The sequence below is a fragment of the Theropithecus gelada genome, chromosome 2 (genome assembly GCF_003255815.1).
Source record: "Theropithecus gelada isolate Dixy chromosome 2, Tgel_1.0, whole genome shotgun sequence".
NCBI lineage: Eukaryota > Metazoa > Chordata > Mammalia > Primates > Cercopithecidae > Theropithecus > Theropithecus gelada.
The window spans coordinates 55344063-55353960 of record NC_037669.1 but is presented as its reverse complement, the minus strand read 5'-3'; the positions used below and the strand labels follow the sequence as shown (position 1 = coordinate 55353960).

Here is a 9898-nt window from a genome sequence, read left to right as displayed (position 1 = left end):
ATACGCTCCTGAATCTGGTTAAGTATCTAGATCGAATTATCAATTTGCTGAAAATACAGAGAATAGAAGAACTTACTGAACTACCCCACAAGAATGAAGCCAGCAAAATTCCAACAGTGGAACACTACATAACAAATGGTCTGGTTTCTTCAGCAGTAAATTGCAAAGAAGAAAAAGAGATGAAGTGGGGAAAGCCATTAAGAAAAAAAAGTGGCAGCCCAGTGCAGTGGCATGAACCTGTAGTCCCAGCTTCTTGGGAGGCTGAGGCCAAAAGTTTGAGGTCAGCCTGCCTGGGCAACATAGCAAGACCTCACCTCTAAAAAAAAATACCTAGCCAGGCGCGGTGGCTCACGTCTGTAATCCAGCACTTTGGGAGGCTGAGGGGGGTGGATCACTTGAGGTCAGGAGTTAAGAGACCACCCTGGCTAACATGGTAAAAACCCAACTCTACTAAAAGAAAAAAAATAGCTGGGTGTGGTAGTGCATCCCTGTAATCCCAGCTACTTAGGAGGCTGAGGCAGGAGAATCACTTGAACCTGGGAGGTGGAGGTTGCAGTGAGCTGAGATCATGCCACTGCACTCCACCCTAAGGAGAAAGAGCAAGGCTCTGCCTCAAAAAAAAAAAAAAAATTAAAGTTAAACTATATTGTTTAGAGATGCTCACTTGGGTGAAAAAATATAAATAAAAGTTGGGGAATTACTACAGTTAAAAGATCATGGTTACTCTTAGGAGGGAGGGAGGAGATGGAGTTTATAGGAGTCGTGAAGAGCTCTGGAGTGGCTGGCAGGGTCCCATCTCCTTGGTAGCAGTTAGAAGGGTATGCTATAATTAAGCTGTACATTTGTTTTATTCTCTGTGTGTGTTATGTTTAAGAAAACAAATAGAATCTTATCTGGCCAATATAAACTGGCGAACAGCTCTGCTACTAAGAGGTAATTTGTTAAGCTCATGTCTGATTTATTTCTATATGTCTAGAGCCTAACAGTACCTGACCAGGGTAGGTATTCAATAAATGTTTTGTGGGGTGAGTACATGAGTTTGAAGAAGCCTCCAACCCACTCCCACACCCGTTTTGGCACCTCACGGAGCTTTCCAGTGCCGCTGGATGGATCTGTGTGGGCACCCCCAGCCTTTTGCTCTGCCTAAGTGGACTGGAAGGGAGTTTCAAACTAGGGCTCTGTTTGGAAGTGCGTCTGGTAAACTCCAGCAACCTCACCCTCTGTCCCCCATCCCTTTCAACAAGAGCATGTTCTGTGTCCTCTGGCCTCCTGACACTCTACTCCTACAAAGCAGTTCTGTTCTCCCTGTCCATGTTTCTCTCCCAAGCTCTCTGCTGTGTATTCGGGACACCTTCGTGTTTCCTTGGTAGAAAACACTACTTCCCTCCATCAAATCTCTTGGCCCTTGCTGAATTGTGGCCTTCCCTTAGGACACCGCCTACCATGCAACCCACTGAAGTGAAGGCTGCTGGATCTTTTATATCTTGTTGCACAGAGGTTCTCCCTACATTTGTCCAGACACATACATCTTGTCCCTCAGATTAAAAACTCCCCTACCAATGCTCCCAGCATCAGTGATTATATCTTTTTTTTTTTTTTTTTTTGAGATGGAGTCTCGCTCTGTTGCCCAGGCTGGAGTGCAATGGCACAATGTCACAACTTCTGCCTCCTGGGTTCCAGCAATTCTTCTGCCTCAGCCTCCTGAGTAGCTAGGATTACAGGCGTATGCCACCACGCCCAGCTAATTTTTATATTTTTAGTAGAGATGTGGTTGCCCCATTTGGCCAGGCTGGCCTTGAACCCCTGACCCCAAGTTATCCACCCACCTCAGCCTCCCAAAGTGCTGGGATTACAGGCGTGAGCCACCGCGTCCAGCCTATACCTCTTCATTGCTGTTGTCTTTTAATCTTCCAACCCCTCTCTGATTCTTAGATAACTTTGACTAGTCTGCCCCCTACCCTAATTTCTGACATTTTCCCCACTATTTGGGTGGACATCCTAACCAGGGTTCCTGTCATCTCAAAGTCTTCTTCAAGATCTCCTTGGAATATTCAAGTCAAACACTCAGCTCTCTACCCACAATCTCCTGTCCTCCCAGCTCTTTCACAGAAACTTCGGTCCCTTTGTCCTGATACATTCTCCACTTATTGACTCCATCCAGGGCTCCCCATGTTCAACACGCAGCCTAGATTTCATGGTGGATCTCAAACACTCAGGACACTCAACTCACCTTCCACCTATTTTCTACAGTCTACCTTCTCTGTGTGCACCCTTCTGTCTTCTGGTGCCACGACAGATTCATAATCATCTGTCATTCCTTTTATATAGCCTTAGCTCCTTTAGCAGCAGTTCCGAGCTTTCACCACTCTTCTCGAAATCCCTCTTGTTTTTTTTTTTTTTTTGGTTTTTTTTTTTTTTTTTTTTTTTGAGATGGAGTCTTGTTCTGTCACCCAGGCTGGAGCACAATGGTGTGATCTTGGCTCACTGCAGCCTCTGCCTCCCGGGCTCAAGCGATTCTCCTCCCTCAGCCTCCCAAGTAGCTGGGATTACAGGCACACGCCACCAGGCCCGGCTAATTTTTGTATTTTTTGTAGAGTTTCACCATGTTGGCCAGGCTGGTCCCAAACTCCTGACCTCAAGTGATCGGCCCGCTTCAGCCTCCCTGAGTGCTGAGATTACAGGCATGAGCCACTGCGCCTGGCCGAACCCCCTTTTCTCTTTCAGTAAGCAACCTTGTTTCCTGCTTCACTGAGAAGATGGGTGCTATCGGGTAAGAATGCATTGAACTTTGCCCTGCCCTCTACCCCTAAAGACACCTACGTCTTTTCATTCCCTCATCTCTTCTCCAGTGTTTCTGAATAGGATATCTCTTTTATCTTGAAGACCAACCTCTATACCCTGAGCTGCCTTGCATTCACCTCTCTGGGGACCCTGTTCCTTTAGTCATCCTCTCTTCTTTATCATTATCCTTTTACTTGCCATGACCAGTGAGCATTGGGAATGCCCCGTAATCAAAGAGAGATTCCACACCCACTCCAGGTAACGCTGCTCCTTGCCCACTGCTGGTTCATGGAGTGTAATTGTTCCTGCCTGAATGAATTCCAATCACTCATTTCCCCTTCTTATCCACACGTCTCCAAATAGTAATCTTCAACCCGTCACCTCCCACTCCCTCCCTGAACAGACCTCAGTTTGGCTCTCCCTGCACTCCTGAATGTGCTCTTATCAAGTTTCAGGGGTGGCCTCCTTGTTCCCAAATCCAGTGGACACCTTTTTCAGTCTCTTATACAGGGCCTCTCTGCTCTACCTGACCAGTTGACTTTCCCCTTGAACTCTACATCCTTGGTTTCTATAAAGCCACACTCATGATTCTCCTCTTGACCCTGACTCTTCCATTGTCCTCTCCTTTGCGGACATCTGTTCTTCTGACAGTGCTTTATCTAGCAGTGCTCTCCAGCATTCCAGAGCTCCGTGCTCACTCCACACCACACAGTCACCCAGAGCAGGCAGGCTCCTCTATGCTTCCAATTTCCACCACTACCTGGATACTGATGCTTCTGACCCAGATTTTTATCTTGAGCTTCCAAATCCATATGTCAGCTGACTGCTGGACAACTCCACTAAGGCATCTCACATGCATCTTTTTTTTTTTTTTTTTTTTTTTTTGAGACGGAGTCTCGCTCTGTCGCCCAGGCTGGAGTGCAGTGGCGCGATCTCCGCTCACTGCAAGCTCCGCCTCCCGGGTTCATGCCATTCTCCTGCCTCAGCCTACCGAGTAGCTGGGACTACAGGCGCCCGCCACCACACCCGGCTAATTTTTTTTTGTATTTTTAGTAGAGACGGGGTTTCACCGTGTTAGCCAGTATGGTCTCGATCTCCTGACCTCGTGATCCGCCCACCTCCACCTCCCAAAGTGCTGGGATTACAGGCCTGAGCCACCGCGCCTGGCCTGCATCTTAAACTTAGCACATCTCAGACTGAACTGATCATCTTGCTCCCCTGCCATACTGGCAGATCTTTCTAGTCCCCAAGCAAAAACTTTAACCCTCTTTTTGCCAGCCTGTACGTTATTCCCACAGTCAGTCGGTTCCCTTTTACTTCCTGAAGATGGAACTTCTTACTTCTCTTAGACCCACTGTGACCTCCTTGTTTCAGGCCAGGCTTCTGATTTCTCTTTCACTGAAGTGGTCTCTGATATGGTTTGGCTGTTTGTCCCCGCCGAACCTTATGTTGAAATGTCATCCCCAGTGTTGGAGGTGGGGCCTGTGGGAGGTGATTGGATCATGGGGGTGGATCCCTCATGAATGGTTTAGCGTCATCCCCTTGGTGATGAGTGAGTTCTTGCACAGTTAATTCACACACATGAGATCGGGCTGTTTAAGAGCCTGGGACTGCCCTCTTCTCTCTGTCTTGCTCCTGCCCTTGCTGTGTGACACACTGGCTTACCTTAACCTTGCACCATGATCGTAAGCTTCCTGAGGCCTCACTACAAGCAAATGCCAGCAACATGCTTCCGTACAGCTTGCAGGGTCATGCGCCAAAATAAGTCTCTTTTCTTTATAAATTGCCCAATTTGGCCAGGTGCAGTGGCTCATGCCTGCAATCCCAGCACTTTGGGAGGCTTGAGACAGGAGGATCACTTGAGCCCGGAGGATCGCTTGAGCCCAGGAGTTTGAGACCAGCCTGGGTAACATAGCGAGACCCCGTTTCTATAAAAAATAATAATAATAAGGCCAGGAGTGGTGGCTCACGCCTATAATCCCAGCACTTTGGGAGGTCAAGGCGGGTGGATCACTAGGTCAAGGGATGGAGACCATTTTGGCCAACATGGCAAAACCCCATATCTACTAAAAATACAAAAATTAGCTGGACGTGGTGGCGCAGCCTGTAGTCCCAGCTACTTGGGAGACTGAGGCAGGAGAATTGCTTGAACCCGGGAGACAAAGGTTGCAGTGAGCCGAGATCATGCCACCCACTGCACTCCAGCCTGGCAACAGAGTGAGACTCCATCTAAAAAAAAAAAAAAAAAAAAAAAGATAGCCAGGCATGGTGGTGCCTATGGTCCCAGCTGCCTGGGAGGATGAGGTGGGAGGATTGCTTGAGCCTGGGAGTTGAGGCTACAGTGAACTGTGATCTCACCACTGCACTCCAGCCTGGGTGGCAGAGCAAGACCCTGTCTCAAAAAAATAAAAATAAATTATGCAGGCCGGGTGCAGTGGTTCATGCCTGTAATCCCAGCACTTTGGGAGGCTGAGGCAGGTGGATCACTTGAGACCAGGAGTTTGAGACCAGCCTGGCCAACATGGTGAAATCCCGTCTCTACTAAAAATACAAAAATTAGGCCGGGCGCAGTGGCTCAAGCCTGTAATCCCAGCACTTTGGGAGGCCGAGACGGGCAGATCACGAGGTCAGGAGATGGAGACCATCCTGGCTAACACGGTGAAACCCCGTCTCTACTAAAAAATACAAAAAACTAGCCGGGCAAGGTGGCGGGTGCCTGTAGTCCCAGCTACTCGGGACGCTGAGGCAGAATGGCATGAACTCGGGAGGCGGAGCTTGCAGTGAGCCGAGATCGCGCCACTGCACTCCAGCCTGGGCGACAGAGCGGGACTCCGTCTCAAAACAAACAAACAAACAAAATACAAAAATTAGCCGGGTGTGGTGGTGCACGCCTGTAATCTCAGCTACTCAGGAGGCTGAGGCAGGAGAATCCTTTGAACCAGGGAGGCAGAGGTTGCAGTGAGCCAAGATTGCGCCACTGCACTGCAGCCTGGGTGACAGAGGGAGACTCCATTTCAAAATAAATAAATAAATAAAATAAATTATGCAGTCTCAGGTATGGCTTTATAACAATGCAAAAATGGGCTAACAGTCTACCCCTAATCCAGCCCCCTAATGCTACCACCAGAGTGCTCTTTCTAAAATGCAAATTGAGTCATTTTTCCTTCTGCTTTCAATCCTTCAGTGGTTCCCCATTGCTCTTAAGTCCAAACTCCTGTCCATGGCCCCCAAGCTTTCTCATGGTCTGGCCCTGGCCTGTCTCTCTAGACTCATCTCTGACTCCTCCCTGCCTCATACTTCACGCTTCAAACTAAGTTGCTTTCCGTCCTCCATACACAGTTCTGCTGCCTACCTCAGTCTTTTTCCTCAAGCTGCCTTCTCTTTGAATGGCCTTCCTGACCCCTCCTGCCTAACTTCTCGTACTACAGCAAGACCTACTCCTACACTGCCCACGTCACCAAAAGCCATTTAAGGTGTCCCTGCCTAGGACACCCACAATACCCTGCACGTAGCAAGTCATGTGTTATTTTCACATGTTCATCTCCCCAGCCAGAATTATGCTTAAGACAGCATCTCTGTTTTGCTCATTTTTTTTTCTAGCTTAAGTGCTTAGCATACACTAAGTGCTTAAAATGTGTTGAAAGAGGACTCCATCTCCAAGTCTTCAATGTAGCTACCTGGTACTGGGCACATTACAGCATGCCAGACACTCTGCAGAGCGATGTACACACATTCCCTGGTGTGTTGCTTACAGCTTCCCTTGCGGGGAGTCACTATTGTTCTCTCTATTCAGTGGGGCTTTAGAGAGAGGCAAAGTGACTGGACTGAGCACTCTGGCTAGAGCAAACGAGGCTCCACTCTTTTCTGCCTGTGTGGACTTGGACAAGTCAAACCTGTGCTGTCAGAAGTGTGCAGAGATGACTGTATCACTCCCTCTATTCACTTCTTTCTCCTTGGTAACAGAACCGTATTTTTTTCTTTTTTTTTTTTGAGATGGAGTCTTGCTCTGTTGCCCAGGCTGGAGTGCAATGGCACCATCCCACCTCACTGCAACCTCCGCCTCCAGGATTCAAACAATTCCACCTCAGCCTCCCGAGTATCTGGGATTACAGGCACGCACCACCATGCCTGGCTAATTTTTGTATTTTTAGTAGAGACGGGGTTTTGCCATGTTGACCAGGCTGGTCTCAAACTCCTGACCTCAGGTGATCCACCCACCTCAGCCTCCGAAAATGCTGGGATTACAGGCATGAGCCACCGTGCCTAGCCAAGAACCCCTGTTTTATTTGGGCTGGCAATGTGCCGAGATAACAGACCACATGTTTTCAGCCTCCTTTACAGTTAATGTGGCCCGTGTGACACAGTCCTATGGAATTTCCAGAAGTCTTCAGATGAAACGTGGCCCAGGTGACTGGAGCTCCAGCAGCCACGCTAGGCCATGAGGTGTTCTTGAGGATGTAGCCAGGATTGAAAATGGCAGTGCAGGCTGGGCGCGGTGGCTCAAGCCTGTAATCCCCGCAATTCGGGAGGCCGAGGCGGGCGGATCACAAGGTCAGGAAATCGAGAGACCATCCTGGCCAACATGATGAAACCCCTTCTCTACTAAAAATACAAAAACTTAGCGGGGCTTGGTGGCAGGTGCCTGTAGTCACAGCTACTCAGGGGAGGCTGAGGCAGGAGAATGGCATGAACCGGGGAGGCGGAGCTTGCAGTGAGCTGAGATTGCTCCACTGCACTCCAGCCTGGGTGACAGGGCAAGACTCCATCTCAAAAAAAAAAAAAAAAAAAAAGAAAATGGCAGTGCAGAAAGATAGGAGCCTAAGTTCTGGATAACACTGAAAGCCATATCAGCCATGATCTACCCACCTCCAGGCCTTTTTTTTTTTTTTTTTTTTTTTTAATGTGTTGGTAAAATAAACTATCTTGTTAAGCCACAGTAGTAGGGCTCTGTTAATACCAGCCAAACCTGATCCACGGGGTCGGAATCTTACCCCTCTTGATCCCAGTGACTCAGAGAAGTGGCAGCCAGCATGGGTGATAGAAAGTGTTTCTTTATTTGAATGTCATTCCACCTGCACTGAAGCTCAAACCCAGCAGCAGCAGAAGGGGTCAGGACCAAAATAAATGTTACCAAATTAGACAATGAACAGCGAGGACACACTCAGACAGAACTTACTAATGGGGTGTAGACAACACCAAGCTATCCTAACAGCACACAGCACAGGCCCTCGGAGGCCTGCCTGTCAGAGCTCTGCGGAAGGCTCCCTTGTTCCCTGTTCAGGAAACTCCAGTCCCACCCAAAGGTTAGCCGTGAGCCAGGCAGGGGCCTGCAGAAGTTTCTGGTGCTGGGAAGATCCCAGCTTCTCCAAAGGCAGGATTTCCCTTTCTCAGTTCACACTGGAAGCTGGAGAAGGGTTATTCCCCGCATGCCCAAGCAGGACGCTCAAAAGGCCAGGGACTCTCCCCACAGCCTTATCTAAAAGTTCTCATCATCTTGGCTATCGCAGGCCTTGAAAAGGATCTTGATTCTTTGGTCCTCACCCCCTCAGGAACGTTTTCCTCCATGGGTACCCTGTCCTCAAAGCCAAAAATTTTCATAGCCCCAGTTCCCAGAAGGACTCAGCTGACCAGCGCTGTGGGCCAGGGACTGAACCACCCCTAGGCTGTGGCTGCCGTGGCCTCTCCTGAGTCCCCAGATCAGGCAGAGAAAATCGGGCAGTGGTAGACCCCTGATCCAGTCACAGTTAGGGGGGGTACTTCTCTTGGGAGCTGAAGCCAGAAGGCTCTAGGTTGGAGCCCAAAAAGGCCCTCCTGGGGTCAGAAACAGGCACTGATCTCCTCTGCTTATCTCCTCCTGAAGGCTAAGGCCAGATTGCCTGACGATAGCAGAGGCAAACCACAAAGCCCCCTTCCCATGATGTCTTTATTGCCCCAGGAGAGCCATCAGGGCCTCACCTGGGACCCCCCACTGGAGCACCTGCCACCCACCCCATCCACACCTCTGCAGAACCCAGGGCCCCGGTCTATGGTTTGGTCCCCACTCTGACTTCTACCCCTTGCCTGTGTCACCCTGGGGTTCCCGCAGACTTCAGCCCACACAACTCTGCCTTCCTGACCCCAGACTCCCTGGTGCATCTCCCCCTGGCTCTGCCAAGATGGCAGCTGGCCAGGTGCGGTGGCATGGGAATGTTGCCAGGCTACCCCACCAGGGAACTGGCCTCCCTCTTCTCCACCCAGCGCTGACCCCCTCCTAAGTCAGCTGGACCCCCTCTGCCCTCTGAAGTGGCTTCCCTCACTCCAGGCCTCCCCAAAAGGATGTGGCCTTGGCTGCCTGTGCCCCGGGCCTCCAGCCTCTGAGGGGTCAGTTCTAACCCCCTCACCAGGGCACAGGTTTGCTGGGTGTCCTTGGGGAACAAGGTGTAGCAAGGACACCTGGTAGCAGGCGTCCTTGAGGGAATAAGATCTCCCCTCACCCAGTGCCCAGACAGAAACACCCTCCTCACTGCCCCACATCCTGACTCCTTCATCCTCCTCTCCCTCCTCTGCATCCCATTCTTGCCCCCTAACCCACATCTCCATTTACCTCTTCCCCGCTCCTGAGTCCTTTTTCCGCCTTTCTGTCCATTTCCCCTCCCCGACCCCAAGCTCTCCCGCAGCCTCTCAGCTGGTCTCTCATCTCTCTGCCTCTGCCCCTGTCTCTCTCGATCTCTTCTCCTCGAGCTATCTCTCTCTGTGCCTCTCCGTCCCCCTCGCTCCTTCTCCAATCGTCTCTCATCTCCCTGTCTCTGCACCCCTCCTCTCCGCACCCCAGTGTCTTCCCCCATTCCCAGTTGCTTGCTTGGCCCCTCCCCTCACTCTCTCCTAGCTCTGCTCTTCCCCTCCAATGCTGGGCTTTGGTTTGCATATTTGAGGGACTCCCTCCTACCCCCACTCCTTCCCACGGGGCTCCCACACCTTCCCGCATTTAACCCGGACCCTCTGTCCCGCAGCACCCCTATCCCAGGCCGACTGGACTGCCCAGGAAGGCTCTGCGGGGGAAGGGGAGCCCAGCGCTGGGACCAGAGCGCTGCGGGGAGGCGTTTGCCCAGGAGGAGTAAGTGGAGGAGTGGGTTTGGGA

The 9898-nt window shown here is 50.6% G+C and overlaps 1 protein-coding gene across 1 annotated transcript; it reads right to left on the bottom strand.

The window, feature by feature from the left end:
• Nucleotides 1-7812: 7812 nt before the first annotated feature.
• On the bottom strand, nucleotides 7813-9715 carry LOC112619227. Its single transcript, XM_025377200.1, has one exon. The coding sequence runs from the start codon at nucleotides 9603-9605 to the stop codon at nucleotides 8979-8981; it is 627 nt and encodes a 208-aa protein (XP_025232985.1). The 5' UTR covers nucleotides 9606-9715; the 3' UTR covers nucleotides 7813-8978.
• Nucleotides 9716-9898: the final 183 nt, after the last annotated feature.

Excerpts from the sequence above, each read along its gene's own strand:
- LOC112619227 (XM_025377200.1), bottom strand. The coding sequence starts at position 9,605 with ATGGGGGAAGACACTGGGGTGCGGAGAGGAGGGGTGCAGAGACAGGGA.